Consider the following 20,181-nt stretch of genomic DNA (forward strand, 5'->3'; position numbering starts at 1 on the left):
CTGAAAACACTCACAATGGAATATAACACTTTATTTCTAGGATTGACTAGGTAGGGCCAAATGCACTACTAAATAGCACTAAAGTAGTAAAGATGCTATTAAAAGGAAGCTTTTTTGTCTATGCAAACCCTTATGTGAAGCTGGAAATGCAGTACTCCATGTATGGAACTGGGATCCTGAAAACCCTTGCTGAAAACTAAAAATAAAACTATGGATAGTTTACACTGTGTGGCTCACCATCTGTCATTTCTTTTTACTTTTGAGAGACAACAGGAGGTCCAGCAAAAAGCCTATTAAAAGCAGGTATTTTCAGAGCATTTTCCTGTAATACAACAACAACAACAAAAACCCACATAAGTGAAAAACCAAAATTTACTGCCAGAAGTTGTTTTACATGCTTGTTTCCCAGGAGATTTTGGATGTGGGTATAGCCTGGGAGACCACGGGCCATTTGGAATTTAATGTTTTCCAATTATTTTGTTATTAGTGCTCTGAAGAAGAACAACCAAAGGCTGCAGTGGTCACTGGCATCAAAGCATACTGATAAGCCTTGTGATAAGGATGCTGATCATTTCATGCTGAGCTGGAAGGAACCCACACTGTCATCGAGTCCAACTCTTAGCCCTGCACAGGACCATCCCCAAGAGTCACCCCATGTGTCTGAGAGTGTTGTCCAAACACTTCTTGAGCTCTGGCAGCCTTGGTGCTGTGCCCACTGCCCTGGGGAGGCTGTTCCAGCACCCAACCACCCTCTGGGAGAAGAACCTTTTCCTGAGATCCAACCTAAACCTGCCCTGGCACAACTTCAGATCATTCCCTCGGGTCCTGTCTCTGGTCACCACAGCGAAGAGATCGGTGTCTGCCCCTCCTCTTCCCCTCACAAGCAAGTTGCATACTCAGTTTATACTCAAAGCTGTAAATATTTGCACCATCAAACGTCCACAGTCAAATTCTGGGGCAGAGTTGCCAATGGACTCTCATTCCTGCTCCGCTTCGCCCCTGAAACACTCACCGACCCCCACGTGGAGAAGCCATTCCTGGAGCTACAGGGAATGGCAGGTGAGGGCTTCAGGACACAACTCCCACCCCAAGGAAAACATCACTTCATTCTGAAGGGCTTTCCCCCATTTTTCAACAGAGGAATGTTTAGTTTAAACCCGAGTTCTGGGCCTGTTGTCTGGTCACCGAGCTCTGAGGGCCGCAGGCCGTGACTCCACACGTGAGGCGCCCCCATGGCCATGGCACAGCGGGGCCCTGTGTTACCAAACTCCCATTAATACCCCAGTGGGGTATGGAAATACGAGGGTGGAAATACACACAGAGGCACCTCTGCTGGGTGCAGGGTGAGGGAAGAGGGAGGGAAGGGGTGAGACCCCGGTCTGGGGGCGCTGCCGCCATTTCCCACGGCAACGGCGACGGAGGAGGCCGGTAATGGCGGCGGCAGAGACGCCCGGGAGGCCGTGAGGGGACGGCACAGAGCGGGGTGGGATGGAGGAGATTTATTGAGAGGGCAGGGGACAAGGTGGGAGGACAGGGCGACAGGGAGAGCGGAGCAAGGGGGTGGCAGGTTGGGGGGCAGGACATGGGGCTGGGTGTGGGACTGGCTCTGCAGGGGGGTACACTGAGGGGACTGCCAGGACAGGGGGCTGGGTGTGGGATTGGCTTTCCAGGTGGGAACCTGAGGGGACAGCTAGGACATTGGGAAGGGCTGTCAGGATGTGGGGCCTCGGTATGGAATTGGTTGTCCAGGTGGGACATCTGATGGGGCTTCCAGGACGTGGGGTTGGGTGTGGGATTGGCTTTCCAGGTGGGAACACTGAGGGGACAGCCAGGACATGGGGTTAGGTGTGGGATTGGCTCTCCAGGTGGGACACTGAGGGGGCTGCCAGGACATTGGGAAGGGCTGTCAGGATGTGGGGCTGGGTGTGGGATGGGCTCTCCAGGTGGGACACTGAGGGGGCTGCCAGGACATGGGGGGATCTGTCAGTGCTCTGAGGTTCCTGAGGTGGTCGGACCCCACCAGACCCTGAGGATCCCTGTGTTCCTGGGGCTGCTGGGCTGGAGGGGTCCCTTGGAGGAGCCAGTGGCAGGTCCTGGACACAGCCCAGCCCTTCCTTATGGAGCAGAGGGGCTCAGCCCCTGGCTCAGCTCCCCCAGGGCTCCGGGCTCGGCTGCTGCTCCGTGGGGCTGGAATTCACACCCTGTTCTCCTGCCTGGGCTGCCCCTTCCTTTACTTACTCTTTTTTTGCACCCAGGTGACAATTAATTCTTCCCTGTGACAGTTTTGGGGTTTATGGATGCTTGAAATGGCATTTTCATCCCTGTCAGATGGATTTGGCCCTAATTATTTTTATTCCTGCATCTTGTCAACATAAATTCTCCTGGTGTATGTCCATTCCAGCCTCCCTTTCAGCTCCTGCTTTTTTTTTCTACTGCAATATCTTTCATTTCATTTCTCTGTTTCTTGGCCTCCACCTTTTGTTTTTCTGTCTTCTCCTTTTCCATTTTATTTACTTTTCAACACCTGCTCGCAGAGCTGGATGATGAGGTTCAGCCCACACTCCTCATCAAAACAAATTAAAGCAGGGCCTTTTAAGTTTCATTTCAGATAATTTGATTTAAAGACAAATTGCCCAGAAACTGTTGGCAGAGCCAAATCAAATTTAAACACAAATACAAATCTGTGTGCCAAGCTGGGCTTTGCCTAATTCTCAAAATATGATTTCTCATCTCTTAGGGGTTATTGCAGTGCCTCACATTCAGCATTCCTCAGTATCCCACAAGGAAAAGTCGTTCTTGTAAAGGAATTAAGAGTAATGAAGCTGTTTTGATTGAACCTAAAATGTTTTGTGCAGTCCTGAATTACACTCTTTAATTTTCCTGGGGAGTGACGTGATCCCCCTCCCTCCCGAAAGAAATTTAATTTAACAATTTAAAAGGAAATGCCACCACAAAGCAAAAACGCCAACAAAGGAGTTAGAATGTTCCAAAATGATCTTCTTTTATATTTTTTTTTTTTTAGGGAAGGCTGCTTGTTAAAATCCATCTGAACTAAAATATCCTTTTAATACCCTATAATATTAATATGGCAGCCAAGGCAGGTTTTGTTCTATTTTAATGCAGAAGTTAACTTTGTGATCTGATTCACTACCTAACTCTTCCAAAATATTACTAAATGATGCTTTTATGATGTGGATGGGAAGTTAAAAAGGCTATAAAAGCACAGGTAGAAACACTCAGCTTCTGGAGACTCGAACAATTCCTTTATTTTAAATACTGTAACTCACTCTGTAGGTGTTGAGAATAAATACAACCACACTCCTTTACACTGAATCCTGGAGAAAATGTATCCATGACAGGAAGCAAAGTGTGGGATCTACTTCCATTTCAGTGGAAATACCTTGCAAATCTTTAAAAAAAAATATACAGGCTGGTATCATATGAAATCCTGAGCTAAAACCAGAATATTCCATATTGCAGTTCATTTTGGAAACAAATTACAGACTGCACAATTATTTTCACGGATTAAAGAGGTGTTTTTTTAAGGGAACTGAGTTTTTTCTTGGGATCAGTTGACATATTTGAACACTTTTGGGTGTTTATGTGACCTGCAAACAACTCAATAACCACTCAACAAGGTTCTGATCCCTGCCAGCTCACTGATTTCCACCTTCTGCCACAGCACAGAGCAAACTCAGGTGATTTTTCCCTCTGGATTTCCCCTGCCAGGAGCTGGAATGCGGCTCCAAAATCGGGGAAATTGAAGATTCCCCACCACCACAAGGCACAGAAGTAGCAGAAGCAGCAGCTGGAGGAGGGTCATGATTTTTGGGCACCCAGCAGAGAAGAGCCAGGGGAATGTTGTCCCACTGAGCTTCCCGAGGGCTCTGCCGGTGATCCACTCGGGAACAGCCAAGGGCAGCCAACCCTTGGGAACAACAGCAACTGAGGAGAAAAAACCACAGAAAAATGGCCCAAAGAAAGCGGGAAATAAGAAAAAAGGTCAGTGTCTCTTCCCCCAAGGGGATAAAAAAGGTGGGTTTTGTTTGTTTGTTTGTTTTTTTCTGGTATGGTGAGACTCTTCTGAGAAATCCAGTTGTTCCCTTTCTTTTCAGTGATTAGGAAAACAGAGGAAGCAGTTTGTCAGTGAGGAAATACAATAACTCATGTTTCAAACACTAGCAAGGGGTTGGAAGAGAGAGAGAGAGATTCTCTACAGTGTTATTCCCCAATCCAAAAGGCAGGATAATCACCTGGGGTGTGGGAGCACCTCTGGAATCCTTGGGGGATTGAAAATGAATCTCCCATATTTTGGTTTCTGACCTTGCATCTCGTGGTGAGCCTGAAAATGCCTTTCATCAAGAAAATTATTAAAAATGATGCACAGAAGTGTCACTTTTTACCAAAAAAAAAAAAACCAAAACCCACATGTTTTGGCCACTTAGCCACGTAAAATGAAGTTTATGCCTCACCAGAATGACCATACAAAACAAATGCATGAATGTACATGGAATTTATGTAAATATTGCAGTGAAGAATCACTCCATGTCTGCATGTTTTCACATCTAGACCCATCCTTTCCTACATCCTCCCACCCCACATCAAAAAATGAGTGTAAACCCAACAACCCTTTTCCTGCTGGGCTTCAAAACCTCATCTTGATCAGCCAAACCACTGATTATCTCTGCTATTATCTGTTAAATGCTGCTCTTAGAAGTCAGAATGGCATGAAACAAGCAGACCAGAAAGAATAATGACTTTTTTTAAATCTAGTTAGCAAAAGAATCATTATTTGCCTCTACCTGCATTGGATAATTTATTTTATATATGTATAAAAGTGGATAAAGTGGTTACTGTAATATATATATAATTTGGATATAGTGGTTATTTTTACTTGTTCGTGACTGCTTGAAATGAAATATAAAGATTTTATAGTGGTTTTGACAGCTTTTACAGGAAGGAATTTTCTCTTTTCCATCCTCTCATTCCATTCTGGCAAAATAAAATAGGATCACAAGGTAATTTTGTAAATATTGGCATGACAACATTTGTAGCCTTCCTGCAGTGGAACTGTGCTACAGAAAACACTGGATTCAATAGAAATTCTTGAAAAGATCTGTCTTTGGTGGTTTTTTTAGGTTTGACCTTGCCTGTTTTATCCCTAAAACATCAGGTGATGCATAAATCACAACAAACTCCCAGCAAAACGTAGCCCACAAATATATATTTCTCAATTCCTGTTTAGAAACCCTTCACACAAATACACCTGTTCTATGCTAATGAGCCTGTAAAAAAATGTTTTTTAAAAAAATATAGTTTAATTCAAAGCTGGATGGAAAGTTCTGGAGAGCTGGTTGGAAATCCCACCTGCAGGAACTTTCAGCATGTGCTGGTTGGGATCGTGGTGGGTTTGGAGCCCTTGCAGACCTGCAGGTTACCCTGATTATCTGCACATTGCTGCCCAGAAATACACAGGGATGCCAAATATTTCAGGGATTTACCCGTGAAATACTTGAATCAGAAAATCACTGAATGGTTTGGGTTGAAAGGGACCTTAAAAATCATCCCATCCCAACGCCCTGCCACGGGTAGGGAACCTCCCACTAGACCTCGCTGATTGAGCAGAGGGGGCTTTGGGAATGTTGTCAAATCCACCAGTGCTGTGGAGCTGGATGAGCAGTGTGGGAGATTCTGTGAGCACAAAAGCCACCCCAATAATTCCCATCTAATAATTCCCATCTAATAACTCCCATCTGATAATTCCCACCTAATAATTCCCATCTAATAATTCCCACCTAATAATTCTGCTTTCCTCTGGCCTCAACGCAGGAGGAAGAACATTCCCAGCTCCACACACACACCCTTGCTCCTATTTAACCCTGCACAGCAACGTGACCTGCCAGGACAAAACCGCAGCGGCTCTCAGGGTGTCATCGGCGAGGCTGCACAAAATCAAAGAGCTGAAGAACGAGATCGCCTATTTACAGCGGAAAATCGAAGCCTCCAGCTTGGAAAACCTCGCCCTGAGGCAGCTCCAGTGCAGACAGTCCAAGGCGATCGGGAAGTACAAGAGCTCCGAGAGTTACTTCGAGGATATTTCGGCCAGGCACTACGAGGAGGTGAGGGATCTGAGGAACCTCCTGAAGATGTCCCAGGAATCGGAGAGAGCCACGTCCAAGGAGCTCAGGAAGGTGGAAACGGAGCTGCTGAAAGTCAAGGACGCTATGACAGCCCTGCTGGCGCTGTCCGAGGACAAAGGGCTGGCAGGGAGGGAGGAGCTTCATCACAGGCTCTCGGTGCTCACTGAGAAGCTGGAAGCAAAGGATGAGAGGATCCAGGTGAGAGCTGCTCGCTGCTGGCTTTGGGGCGTGCTGGATCATGGAATGTCCCGCTGGGAAGGGCCCCACCAGGAGAGGTTTGAGGGCAGGAAGAGAGGGAAGGTTTTGGCTGCTTCTCGTCACGTTAATGATTATGATGCAATCCTATAAAAGAGAATATTGGGGGTTTTAATCTGTCTCAAGCGTAAGGAAGTTTAAGAGAAGGTCATCAATCTCCTTTTAACATCTTGGGCATCTTTACTTTATTTGACCCTTGGACACCAAGATAGGGACAGCTTTTAATAAAAAAATGGAAGAGTGACATTTCCATTGTCCCTCAGGAATTAATTTCTAGTTTCTATGGGGTCTGTTAGGCATGAAATTAAACAAAGAGCCAAGAAATCTTAGAGAAAATGAAAATATAAACAGCTGAGTTCAGCCCCTCTTCTGAAAATTTTCAATTTACAGAAGTCCTGGTGAGCAGATATAAAAAGCACCCAGGGTTGGGTGTCCACCCTCCAGGTTTAGAAACCATCATTCCAGTTCATGGCACTGGGTTCTGATGGGAAAATACTCAATAATACATTCAATAAATTGCTTAATTGTCATATGCACCAAACCTCCTTGTTCTGCCACAGTTAACAGTTCTCTGTGAACAGAAATATCTCAAGAATTCTCAGAGATAATGGTATTTATTAATCTATCAGAAAGGTGATTTGATTGATGCCAAATCCCTTTGCTTTTGCTTAGTGAAATTAGGTTTTAAATCAGTTTTTTTCTTATTTTGAAAGTAACTTTTCAGATCCGTCATCACAATTTCATGCAGGGTTAACAATAAAAGATAGTTATCCTGATATAATAATTATAATTATAAATATAATTACTACTATTACACATAATACAATCAGTTTAATTTTCCTCAGATTAGCACACTTTTAAATCTGGTAAGAAGTGAAGTTTTCCAACAATCACACTGAGGATGTTCACATGCTCAAATGTATCATTTTTTCAGAGTCTGGAAATGCAGCTGAAGCTGAACAACAGCACCTTTAATCGTCAGCTGGCCAGTGAGAGCAAGAAGGCCCTGGAAGCTGGAATAATCACAAATAACCTGAAAACAGAAATCAACTCCCTGCAGCAAAAAATTAAGGTAGTCAAGGTTTTACCCAGGTTTCTGTTCCTGCAAGAAAATTCCAGTTTTTAACGTTACTTGTTCCTTTTGTTCTTTTCTGTTATTTATTAATGGGATTTTTTTCTTTTCCCCCCTGCTTGAATCTATGGTCAAAATATCAAGGGATGGAATTATTGTGGGGTCTCTTTGTCAAAGGTTCAAATTAGTTCAATAAATAATTGAATAATAATTTTAACTGAATAAAAATCCACACCAGTGTGTTACTGTTTTGCCAGATCTGGGTCAATACATTCGCTTTCAATGAGCTCCCTCAGAGAAAAATCAAATTACAATGAGCCAAATGTTTGTAAAATTAGAATTTAACAAGAAGACAGTTTTCTCTGTGTGTCCACTTCTCTAATATTACATTTAGATCCAAAAAAACCTTCTATTGTCTGATCACATCCTAATTATCCTCATTTCTGTGCCAGAACTGAGTTTATTCTTCCACATTCCTAATTTTGAGCTCCTTTCTTATTCCAGCCCATTCCAGGACACACTTTCAGGATAACCTGTTAATTTGTCAAAATAAATGAAGCTCCCGTTTTGGTTTTTTTTTTCACACTAAAATCTGATGTGGTGACATTGGTGCTGAAATCATTCTTCTGTTTTTCAGTAAGATTTCAGGAAAGAAAGAGGAATTTTGCTAAATAAATACTAAAATTGTGCTCTGGAGTTTATGGCACCATCAGAGCAAGAGGTTGTAAAACAACTGAGCACATGAGGACAAGGGCACTGAATAAATCAACTTAATAATTTTTTTAAAAAAAGGGAAATAAAGGCAAAAAATTACCTACTCTGGAAAAAAAAAATAGAACAACAAATGAAAAAAATCCTGAGGGAAGCCTTCATATTCTGAATGTTGTGTTATGGGAAACATCCTGCAGGTGTTCTTGGCCTGAAAAAAGGAGAATTTGAACTCGGATAAAAGTTACAGATTCTTATTTATGTAAATGATGTGAAGTCACTGACAGGTTTCTACCAACCTGGGGAAAACTAAGGTGGTAAAAACTAATTCTTAATGTGTATTGGAAGTTTGGGTTTGGTTCTTCTCAGGAAAAGGACAGGCAGCTTTATAGAAGAAACATCTACGCAAACAGGATGCCCAAAACCCTGAAGGACAGGATTGAGTTGGTACCTGAGGAGCAAAGTAAGTGTATATTTATTTTTCTTTTCTGTTTAGTTACATGACACATTATTTTATAACTGGGGGGTATATTCCCAAATAAATACCAGTGTAGTGCTTTTACATGGGCTAAAAAAGGAATTTTAAAGGCCAGTCTGATGGTCTCAAAGAGATTAATTCCATGCACAGGAGGGATGATATTAAAATAAAATAATGGAATGATAGAAAAGAAGAATAGAAATGAAGTTACATCAAGGAAGAAGGGACTCTACTAAACAGCATTTTCACCTGGATGCTCAGAGAGATATTGGGGAGAAATATCTACTTTATGGAATTGTGGCTATCAAACATTCCAGGAGCAGCTGCCTTGAGTGGGATTCCACTGCCTGATTCCAGACATCCAGTGCTGTGGGAGATCCCTTAATTAAGACACATTCTGCCCTAATTACACCCTTAATTAGGCATCGAATAATTTAAACATGGACTTGCCTGGGTGAGGCAGCTCTTTAAAACACTGGTCCTAAAATTCCTGCTCCTGAACTGAAGGAGAAATTGGAACTTTTTTCCATATGGGTACCAAAGAACACTTAAAACTTACACGGCAGCAAACCCATCTGCTGCAAAAAACTGCACATTCCCACAGAATTCCTCAAATTACGGTACCAAACACAAAGTTTTGTCATGTTCAGTTGCTTTTTTTCTTTCCTCTTCATCACCTTCATCACCAATCCATTGCTCTGCCTGAACTGCAGGTGAACTACAGGGAAAAGACTGGGAATTTGAGGTGTAAAATTAAGAAAAAAACATATTCCTGCTTCTCATCCCAGGACAGACACGTTTGTTGGTTTGTTTGTTTTATGAAGCTCTGAATTTCAGTTTCCCACATAACTAATGTTTTTTTAAAAATTTCACTCCCACACGGCCTCATACAATATTCCCACTAAATTCTGGCACTTAAACCACTATTTATTATTTTAGTTTTTGGTTGTTTTCTTTTTTTAAGCAGGACAAGGCAGCTCAGTTGGAGAGAGCCATGTCATTAAAAGGCTCCAAGCAGAGCTGTCTAATCTTTTGGAATATTTGGCCCATTCTCTGCCAGTTAATTTGGAAACCTAAAGCTGCAATTCCTGACAATACTTTTTTTTTTTTTTCCCCTTTCACTGCTGAATTCTCCTTCAACAAACTCATTAAGAATTGTCTCTTCAGTCCGTTTTTCGGAGTTCTTTCTCCCAAAAGTTTTTCAGCCAGCAGGAAACCGAAAAGGAAATCTGGGGCCGCGTTTTTTAATATTTTGATGAATTGCTGAGGGGAGGTTTCCTTGTGCAGGGAAATCAAATGGATTTATGGGATGAATCCCTTCATTCCATGAGCTCTTCCCGAGGGCAAAGCGCGCAGGTGGCACCAGCTCACCTGGGGGGGCAGCGCCCTCTAGTCCCGGATCCGGGGAACGCGCCGCTCATTCCCGATGGAAAAGGGGCTGGAAAAAGCGGGAAGGGCAATCCTCAGATTGGATACCTGCGACCTTTTCCATGGAGAGCCTTCCGATGGTGTCCGAGATCAAAACTGGGAATAGGGGAGAATGTGGATGGAGGTGAAATCCCATTTTTATGGCTGTGTTAGCAACTGGCTCAGCTCCTGCACTCATGTCCAAATTATCCTAAAAAATAGAATAAACAAACAATTGCCTTCTCCATCCCATCTCCATCCAGGTATTTCTTCAGGCATCTCATTCAGTGTCTCCCGTGGAATCTCTTCCCAAGACCATCAACATCTCACACATTTGCTCTGAAGAGCTGGTTCCATAAAGGGCCAGCTTTAGGAATCTGAAAGCTGAGGGCTCCTAAGATAATATAACAAATATAATATAATAAATATAATATAATAAGTTTAATATAATAAATAAAATATAATGAAATATAATAAAATATAATAGATATATTATAATATAATATACCAGACCTCTTAAATTTAAATTGTTAAAAATTAGGCCCATATGGATCTGGTGCATAGACTCATTCGTCTGGCTTTGCATGTTCTATCTGAACAGGACTTTGTAGGATATTTTTATATATATTTATGTATAAAACATATAAATTATATATATCTATATGATGCACTGACGTGCAGATGAAAAGGCTCAGAAGTCCAGGTGCCTCTTTGTGCTCCAGTTTCAGCCTTTAGAGATCAAGCAGAACCACGAATTTATTAAAGGACATTAAGGACATGCATTAAAAGATAACCATGTTTAAATGCTAGGCCACATACCAGTATTATCATCAGAGACATCTTTTGTTTACATCAACAATGCAATTCCAGAAACTGCTGCCCTGCCAATGTCTGTCCTTTCCACCAGGTGTGAGTGTAAACAGAGCAGTCCAAGTGGATAAAGAGAGTTTCAGAGCCCTGCTGCTGTCCCAGCCCCCGGCCCAGAACAGAGCCCAGTCCAGCTCAGAAAGGTAGGAAAGATCTGGATCCAAACCTAATCCCTCAGTTCAAACTCTCAGCCAAGCTGGATGTTATTCCCAAAGTTTTCAGTAACATGCCTGAACAGTCTGATCCATCACCTTAACTTCCCAGCAGGTGGATTTTGTGTAATTATAGTGCAGGAAAAAAATGTTGTGATGCAAAATAACAGCAGTGGAAATTACTAATCTTTTTACAAGTGCACTTTTAGAAGTCACTAAACAAGCATTCCCTTGTTATTTTTTTTACCTCTAATTGCCAATTACAGGAGAAAAAGCCTTCAGAAGACAAGGATGAAGAAGCTGCAGCAAATGAAGTGAACTCAGATGCTCAGAGAGCAGAAAATCAATCAACCAAGAGAACACTGATGCCAAAAACTTCCACCAGAGGTATGTTTTATAACCTGGCTCACAAACTCTTCTGATCTTTTCAAATTAGCAGTGGTGGTGTTGGTGGTTTAGCTGGCACCTGCCTGACAGGAGCTGGTTCCAAATGATGCACTCAGGTGATGTCACACAGAGCAGAGCAGCTCTGCAGGATCCAACATTTCCATCCTGCTGCTCTCCCAAAAGCACTTCCTGCTCAAGTTGGTAAAAAATTCACTGCTTTATCTGTAAAAGTACAACTGAGAGCTGTTCATTCCCCACTAATCCAACACTGATCCCGAGTTCTGGTTGTCAATCTTCGTGCCAGCTGATGGGAATGTGTATTCCTGTGGCTGGGAAAGGGACAGGACTTCAAGGTCTGGGAGTTTCTCCTCGTTACAGCGATCACTGTAAACAGATTTTATGCAAAGTCTCATGTAAAAGTTATTTGCAAGGGACTCACCACAAACAACCTTTATTTTGAAGTAATTCTACAGAACAGAGGAAAGAAGAAGCCACCAGTGCTCTTGCTCCTCTATCCAAATTTTCCTTTCTGGGCTGTGCTAATTCCTGTGCTTTGGACTCTGCCTTTTTAGCCTCCAGCCTTTCCAGACCCCACCAGGTACCCAAAGCCCCCCTTTGCCTTTCAAATTCCCTTTTAAAACTGGCAGAAAACAGTTCCTCTCCCTGCTGCTTCCAGACCTTCCTACTGAAGCCCTACTCAGCTTGTTGCTGTGTATTCTGCTCCACAAGCGACCCTGTTGTGAATTAAGGGAAAGAAATTCCCACACACATCAAAGTTCCACTCAAAAGCAAGAAAAGGACAATTAAGAGTTCAGCTCTCACATGGTTTCCCTGTTGCATTGTACGTGACTTTTCTGGCCCTATATTTAGGAATCACTGATGATATTTGCAGCTAAATTCATTTAATGAGATTAAACATCGTGAAAAAGGTAAGAACAAAGCCATTAACCTGCTTTCAGTGGCACAATGACCTTGTTTTAATCTTGCCCCATCCTGTTGGGTTTATTATAAAGAGCATTGTCAGAACCCCCAAGATTGAAGTACCATCACTAACAACTAAAGCAGTGAAATAAGGATGGGAAACTTGCTCTCACTGATGTTTCCTGACCCTTTTATATTCCTAAACCCCCAAATATTTAATTTTAGAGTACTTAAGGGAGGGCAGGCCACTGATGGCAGAACACACTTTTTCAGGGCTTAAGAAAGAAAAGGTAAAATACAGAGAATTCCTCAAACAGGAGTGGCAAAACTTCCTGAGAACTGAACCAGGCCCTCAAAGCGACGGTGGGAAAGACAACAATCAAGAGGCAGATGCAGTGGGAGAACCTGGCAAGGGAGAAAAGGCAGGAGAGGAGCAGAGGAAGGGCGGGAAGGAAGGGAGTGACGGTGCAATCCCCAACAAAACACCCGCCAGGCCGAGGAAAAAATACACCTTCTCAGAGGCCATTGAGAATCTGCACCAGGGGCTGCACACCTCAGGGAGGAAACCCAGAGCAGGCAGGAAGGGCCAGGCAGGGCAGGGCTGCACTGAAACACCTCAATCCAGAGGGCAGAATTCCTTGGGATCCACCAGCCACCCTTTGGGAAGGACGCCAAGCCCAGGCGGGAGGATGGAGCGGAAGGAGCTGCCCACGGGGCGTTTGCCCAGAGGAAAAAACAGCTTATGGAAGAACTCTTTGGAGCAGGAGCTGCTCAGGGAGACAACCCTTGGGGTTCCAAAGGGAGAGGAGCAAAGTGCAAGGATGCAGGATGAGCCACGGGCCGAGTTCCAAACCTCCACGGCGAGCTCGTCACGGGAAGCGCCCAACGCGACCCAACTGCTGAGGACACACCGAGTGTTTCTGACAGCTGGGCAAGGACAGCAACTGATCTTCAGAAAACTTCAATATCTAACATGTAGAATTGTTAAATCTGTTAAACCCAAGTGTTTTCCCTTCATTAAATGTGTGTTAAATCTCACAGGCACTGGCAGTTCCTTTCCGTGATTTTTCCGCCACGACACTCAAAACATCGTCCCAGAACGTTCTGCTGCTCTTGGTCTGTGTGTTGTAAATACATCACACTGAGAGTTCCTTAACTTTTTCACCTGCTAGCACATGTCCAAATCAGTCCTTGTTTGGGAACTTCCAGGCTTTTGCATCCTCAAGCAGCTGGAATTTGGGAGCTCACGACAAACCTGCTTTCCTGAGGTTCATCTCGGGTTGGCACCGACAGCTCAACCACAGAAAACACTGCTTGATTTCCTTCCCTCCCCAAACAGCTTCCAGAACTCACTTGCAACCAGAATAACTTGCCATCCCATTGTTTTCCCGGGCATTAGAAACCTCCAAAGCCTCGTTCTTTCCCACTGTTCCCAACTTATCAAAGCACTTTGCCTGGTAACTTCCCCAGCTGACATCCAGAGATGAATGTGCCAGAGTAAAACTATTGTCTGGGAGAAGTCAGGCATGGCCAGCTCCCAAAAAGCCTTTCAAAATCCCGTGTGGAAGGTTATGTAAGCCAGGGCAGGAGGATTGTGGTTTGCTCCTCAGAGGAATTCACAGAACACTTGCTAAAAAGGATGTGAAATTAGGAAAAATTGGGTGTATTCTGGTAGTTTTAAAGGGCAGCAGCAGCTGAAAAACTTCCTAAAATTACACTGCAAAAGCTCTTAAAGATGACAAAGATGTTCAGAGCTGAACCTGCTGTCAAAATTCAAATGTTTCAAAAAAATAAATTAGTCCTGTTGACTCCAGCCCTATTTCCTTATGCACAGGGGGGCTTGGTTTGGTTTGGATTTTGGTGGATTTGGGGTTGTCTTTTTTTTTTTTTGAGGGTTTTTTGTTTGTTTGTTTTTTGTTTGGTTGGTTAGTTCTTATTTTTTTTTAGGAAAACTGCACTAAACATTAAAAAAAAGAGATCAGGAAACCTGAGATGGCTTGAAAAGCTTTATTTCCTAAATAAAAACCGTACTAACACATAACATTCAATCACAACGTTTTTTTATCCTTGATACTTAATGTATCTCTTTTGCATGTTGGCCCAATGTAACTCTGAATATAAACCCCCCATTTTTAAATTAACATTAAAAAAAACAACAAACATTTCATCCATATATACACACACAACATAACACGACCTTTTGACCTGATTTCTAAAGGCAGTGCTAATTTTGGAGGGGTCTTGGCCCCAAAAAAGACCTGGAATAACAAAAGAGATGCATTTCCACTGTGGGAATTCCAGAGTGGGAAGTTAAATCAGGATCATCTCTGCAGGAACAGCATTTTCTACTCTATTAAAATGGAGCTTGAGAAGGTTGGTCAGACCTTCCCTCCCAAAACATGGAAGGAAAGAGTTGCAGTGAAACGTGGAATTAAATCATTTCAGTGATCCTGTTTGGGAAGCAGAAAAAAACAAGGAAGGAAAGGTCAATTATCAATAAAACCAGGAAAAAAAAATCAGTGAATTTTAAAAGTCAGGGAGGAAAAAGCATCCAGCCATCCTGTGCTTGGCTAAGGGAGTCTTTAACAGACATAAAAATTGATTGAACTCATCTACCAATAGCTCATTTTTTTAGGAGAGCCCAGGAATATCCCAATTCTAGGGTAAAAAAATCCCAAGGAAACTCTGTTTTACCCTGAGCCAACCAAACCTCCTCCCTCTGCCCTTTGGCACCCACCAAACGTGCTGGGAGTGGAACCACCAGCACAGAAACAGCAAAGAGCCCAAATTAATTCCCAGTGCCAGCCCATTCCCAGCTTAAATTCCAAATCCACCCCTTTCTGAGAAATCCAAGGGAACACTGACTGATATCCAACCAGAATAACGAGGATTGTCTCCAGTCTCATGAAAAACAACTGTCCTTTTTTTTTTTAAATTAATTTAAAATAGGGAAAATGGTGAAAATGCAGTTGGATTCCCGGGATTCCTTCAGCTGAAGGGGTGCAACATGATGGCCACAACTTTATTGCAGACCACGAGCCAGCAGGTGATTCCAACCCCACCTGGAAAAAAGACAATAAACCACAACTGGAGTCACTGGATTAGTAACCCTGAGGAAAACATTCATCTAAAACCCACTGTGAAAGTGTAAAAAACAAAATGCAGCTTAAAAATCATGAGGTTGACCAGGAACAAAACATCTCTTTATATCCAAGTGGGTCTCTCCAAGAGGTGGCAGAGAACTCCAAAAAAAAAACCTCGGGAAAAGAGCCCCAAACACACAAAAAACGAGCCAAAGTGTGGTGTGTTAAAAGTAAAGCTAAGGAAAAGAAAAAAAGCTACACAGGTTTTTGCTGTGGACCTGAGAGAAAAACACCTGGAAGGCCTGGCCAGTCACAGAATGCTTTGGCTGGACGTAAATTTGGGGTTTGAGGGAGGTAAAAAGCAAAACTCCCCCTGGGATTTAAATCAGCCTTTTTAAAAGCAGATGGTTACTCACAGCAAACATGAGAACAAAGCACATTTTGGGTGATTTCAGAGATTTCTGTGGATTTTAGAATTCAACAGTGATCTCTTTATAAACCAGGACAAAAGATTTGAAAGTGGGCACAACACTTTTTAATTCCCTCCCAAAGCTATTTAATAAAAACCTTCCAAGGAGTATTCCCTCCCCCTGGGGCAGATTCCTCTTGTCCAATAAACCAGCCATGGATGCAAACACACAATTCCACCAACATATATTGGAATTCCCCCAAAGGCAGGCAGGATTTATGAGCCAAATATGAAGATTCACCCCCCTACCCTGTCCTGCCTGTCCTTTATCCCTCAGGACAGGCAGCTGCAACCTGTGCCCCTGTTCTGATTTACATGAAAAACAGGTAAGGCACCCACATTTAGGAAGTATTTACCCATTTTTAAAGCCAATTCCACCATTTCAGTGGACTCCTTAATATAAAAATCTCTCCCATTTAAATCTTCCATTCGACACAGACAAAGAGATAAAGCTGCTGTTTGGAAACGAATAAAAAGGACAAAAAAAAGCCCATTTTGGTTTCCAGTTTGGACCAACAAGATCTGAACACCCAGGGCACAGCTGATGAGGGAGTCACAATGAAGGGGGGGGCACAAGCACTGCTGTTAATCCACAGGAGAGCTTGGGAATGTCCTTTTCCTTACCTGCCACCCCTGTAGGGAAGGCCACCAACCTCTCCAGGGGAGCCAACCACTTGCTTGGCAGCACAGTCACTGGCTCAGAGTAGTACTTCCAAATCAGGGAGATCATCAGGGCAGCCTGCAAGGGAAAGTTTTATGAGCCTGGGGAATGACACACATTTTTTTAGCCCCAATTGTTGCCTGCTAGAAATCCACGGGGGATCTTCAGGGTGAGCACTGCCATCCTCAGCAGCAGCCAGTTCTTTGGCATCAAGGCAGACCCTCAACCTGCTGTGGCAGCTGCAAGGGGACATTTGCATCCTCAGCAAGGGCAGATTTTGTTTTCAAAGCCACAAATGAAACACATTTGCATGGAGCAGAACTTCCCTGGACCCGGTGCAGTATGTAAAATGAATGAAAAAAAACCCCAGTGGTTGAAGAGCCAAGACAGCCTCCTGTCCTGTCACCCCAAAAGCAGAGACACAAAACTCCTTCCATCCTCAACTCCCAGACTTGATCAGCACCATCTCCCATTTCCAGTTCAAGAAACTCTTTCCACTTGGCATGCACTGTGTTATTGGAATCATAATCATGGAATGGTTTGGGTTGGAAGGGACCTTAAGAATCATCTTGTTCCAATTGGACACCTTCCACCAGCCCAGGTTGCTCCAAGCCCTGTCCAACCTGGCCTGGGACACTTCCAGGGATCCAGGGGCAGCCACAGCTTCTCTGGGCCACATCTGCCAGGGCCTGCCCACCCTCACAGCCAAGAATTTCTTCCCAATATCCCATCTAACCCTGACCTCTGTCAGTTTGAAGCCATTCCCCCTTGTCCTGTCCCTCCATGCCCTTGGAAATAGTCTCTCTCCATCCTTCCTGGAGCTCCTTCAGGCCCTGCAAGGCCACTACTGAGGGTTGGGTTTAGTTTGTATTCATAACAAAATATTTACTTACCTGTAAGACGTAGAACACAATGTTTATAACCCACTTTATTTTGGCTAATTGGGCAGTTCGTGCTTTCACTGTTAAAGAAAAAAAATTACTCTGTGATTATTTAGAATGCTGAATTATCCTTACAGAGAATTTATTAATATCTTCCTCAAGTCAGGACATTACACTGCTTAAGAATCTTTTTTTTCACAATGATTCATTGCTATATTGAAAACACCCTTCTGCAGAGGAACCTCTAAGTTCATATCACACCTTGATGTCAGAAAGAAAGAAAGAAATAAAGAAGGAAAGAAGGAAAGAAAGAAAGGAAGAAAGAAAGAAGGAAAGAAGGAAAGAAAGAAAGGAAGGAAGGAAGAAAGAAAGAAAGAAAAAGAAAAAAGAAAGAAAAGAAAGAAAGAAAGAACAGATAAGACGAAAAAGAAAAATTTGAAGGAGAAATACACTTAAAATTTAAAATACTCTTGACAAAATGTTTTTCAGAAACTAGACAAGGGGGCAAACGTTGCACCCTACCATGAGTTTTGAGCTTGTCAGTCATCTTGTTGATCTTCCTCTCCAGCCGGGCGTATCTGGCGAACTCATCCATCATGCTGATGGTGGCGAGCTCCTGCTTCATGGTCTGGATTTCAGCTCTCATCTGGGATTCCTGCTCTGCATCCTTCTGCAGCAACCTGGATATCTAAGAAGTAAAGAAATAGTATCAGTTGTTGATCCAGAATTCCGTTTGTTGTCTTTGATGTGTATAAAGTACGATCTCAAAAGCCTCCTATTACAGAGGTCGTCTCTCCTTTACTTTTCCTTTCCTAATTTCTCTTGATGAGGCACCACCTGCTTGTTGGTTCATGAACTCTTTTTACCGCTGAAATGAAGAGACAAAGGATACAAAACGTTTCCCTTGCTGTTTCTTAAGGAATATTCCCGGCTTTCCCGAGTCAAGTGTAATCTGTTCCCCGCAGATGCCATTCCCAGGACTGCAGCCAGTGAGGACTTTAAGGCCACTTTCAGTCACAAACCACAGCAGAAAGCTGAGCAGAGATTTTCATAGACTCGTGGAATATCCTGAGCTGGGAGGGACCCACCAGGATCATCCAGTGCCAGCCCTGGCCCTGCCCAGGACACCCCAACACTCCCCCCTGTCCCTCAGAGCGTTGCCCAAACGCTCCTGGAGCTCTGGCAGCCTTGGGGCCGTGCCCACTGCCCTGGGGAGCCTGGGCAGTGCCAACCACCCTCTGGGGGAAGAACCTTGTGCTGAGCTCCAAGCTGAGCCTGCCCTGGCACAGCTCCAGCCCTTCCCTGGGTGCTGTCCCTGTCCCAGGGACAGAGGTCAGAGCTGCCCCTCCAGTGCCCCTCGTGAGGAGCTGCAGAGCCCGATGAGCTCCGACCTCGGTCTCCTCTGCTCCAGCTGAACAAACCAAGTGACCTCAGCCACTCCTCCTACAGCTGTTTCATCAGTCATCTCCAGGAACACCGAGTTCAGCCTCCCAAACTGCTGGGAGTAATCCAAGTTTTAAAGGATTTTTGTCCATTATCATTGTACACTGCTCTCGGTGACAGTGGAGTTATTGATGTGAACGAGCAGAATGACAGGGATTTCAGTGTGTGTGTTCACGTGTGAGTTTCTCTGGCAGTCACAGAGTTGATTTGTTCTTAATTCCATTATCCACACTTCCACAGGAATGCTTCAGATCAGACTGGTTAGGGACTGAGACTTAAGGTTTACTCCTACAATGCCTCAACTCCTTAATCTCCGTATCCACTGATCTCCCTTCTCAACAATGGGAATGTCCATCTGTTGAAAACACAGAAGACTGAGCAAAGCTGCCTTTTATATTCCCTGAAAACTGAGAAATCGCGGCTGTCCCTGGGTCCCTGGAAGTGTCCAAGGCCAGGCTGGACGGGGCTTGGAGCAATGTGGGATAATGGAAGGTTCTCCCCATGGCAGGGGGGTGGAACTGGATGATCTTTAAAGTCCCTCCCAACCTAAAGCAGTCTGTAATTCCACGGTACGTCCTCAGGGCTGGGGGCTCAGGAGCATCGTTTAGGACACTGATAACTCATCACCCAGAACTCCATTTCAAAGCTCGGCCTAACCAGGCTGCGGGAGCCAACCCGGCCAAGGCGCTGAATTCCAGCACTTCCAGCATCAGCTTTTCCTCTCCCAAGGCCCGGAGCAGGACCAGACCCTGCCCGACAGAACCGGGGGTGCTTTAGGGGCACCGAGAGCCTCCCCGGAATGGGCACCGCTCCCACCCCATTCACCCCATAGCTGGGGGGACCCCCACAACGCCCTGCCCAGCGGCCTCGGCCCCCCCAGCCGCCCCAAGGGCCCTGTGCCCCCCACCCCCGGCGGGTTCATCACTCACGATGGAGGAGCAGGAGGGCAGCAGGATCTTGAGCGCGTTGCAGAGGAACACGGCGCTGAGCACCAGCAGCCACGCACCGCCCTCCGCCATGGCCCGGCCCCGCCGCCGGCGGCACTGACGGCGCTCCGGGACCGCGATCGCGGCCGGGACGGGGGTTAAGGTCGGGGTCGGGAGTGGGATCGGGATCGGGACAGGGGTCGGGCGGAGCAGCGGGAGCGCAGCGGGCCAGGCGCGGCGCCGTGACCGCCCCTATCCAATGGGCTCTCGGTGCGCGCTCCCGGGCAGGGGCGGAGCGCTCCCCCATCCCGCCCATCCCAGCCCGTCCCGC

The 20,181-nt window shown here is 44.6% G+C and overlaps 2 protein-coding genes across 2 annotated transcripts; one reads left to right on the forward strand and one right to left on the reverse strand.

The window, feature by feature from the left end:
• The first annotated feature begins 3,821 nt into the window (after positions 1-3,821).
• Positions 3,822-13,219, forward strand: LCA5L (lebercilin LCA5 like). The gene is given in 9 exon segments (XM_050332831.1): positions 3,822-4,035; positions 5,830-6,338; positions 7,330-7,467; positions 8,545-8,638; positions 10,968-11,030; positions 11,033-11,070; positions 11,346-11,466; positions 12,646-13,023; positions 13,026-13,219. Coding segments are annotated over 9 exon segments (1,749 nt in total).
• Positions 13,220-14,380: 1,161 nt separating this feature from the next.
• Positions 14,381-20,088, reverse strand: GET1 (guided entry of tail-anchored proteins factor 1). Its single transcript, XM_050332891.1, has 5 exons — positions 19,854-20,088; positions 18,004-18,169; positions 17,494-17,561; positions 16,564-16,678; positions 14,381-15,449 (listed from the first exon to the last, which is right to left on the reverse strand). Exons 1-5 carry the CDS (start codon positions 19,941-19,943, stop codon positions 15,376-15,378), a joined length of 513 nt encoding a protein of 170 aa, XP_050188848.1. The 5' UTR covers positions 19,944-20,088; the 3' UTR covers positions 14,381-15,375.
• Positions 20,089-20,181: the final 93 nt, after the last annotated feature.

Source organism: Myiozetetes cayanensis, unplaced genomic scaffold (assembly GCF_022539395.1).
Source record: "Myiozetetes cayanensis isolate MyiCay16 unplaced genomic scaffold, myiCay2020 scf5-8, whole genome shotgun sequence".
NCBI lineage: Eukaryota > Metazoa > Chordata > Aves > Passeriformes > Tyrannidae > Myiozetetes > Myiozetetes cayanensis.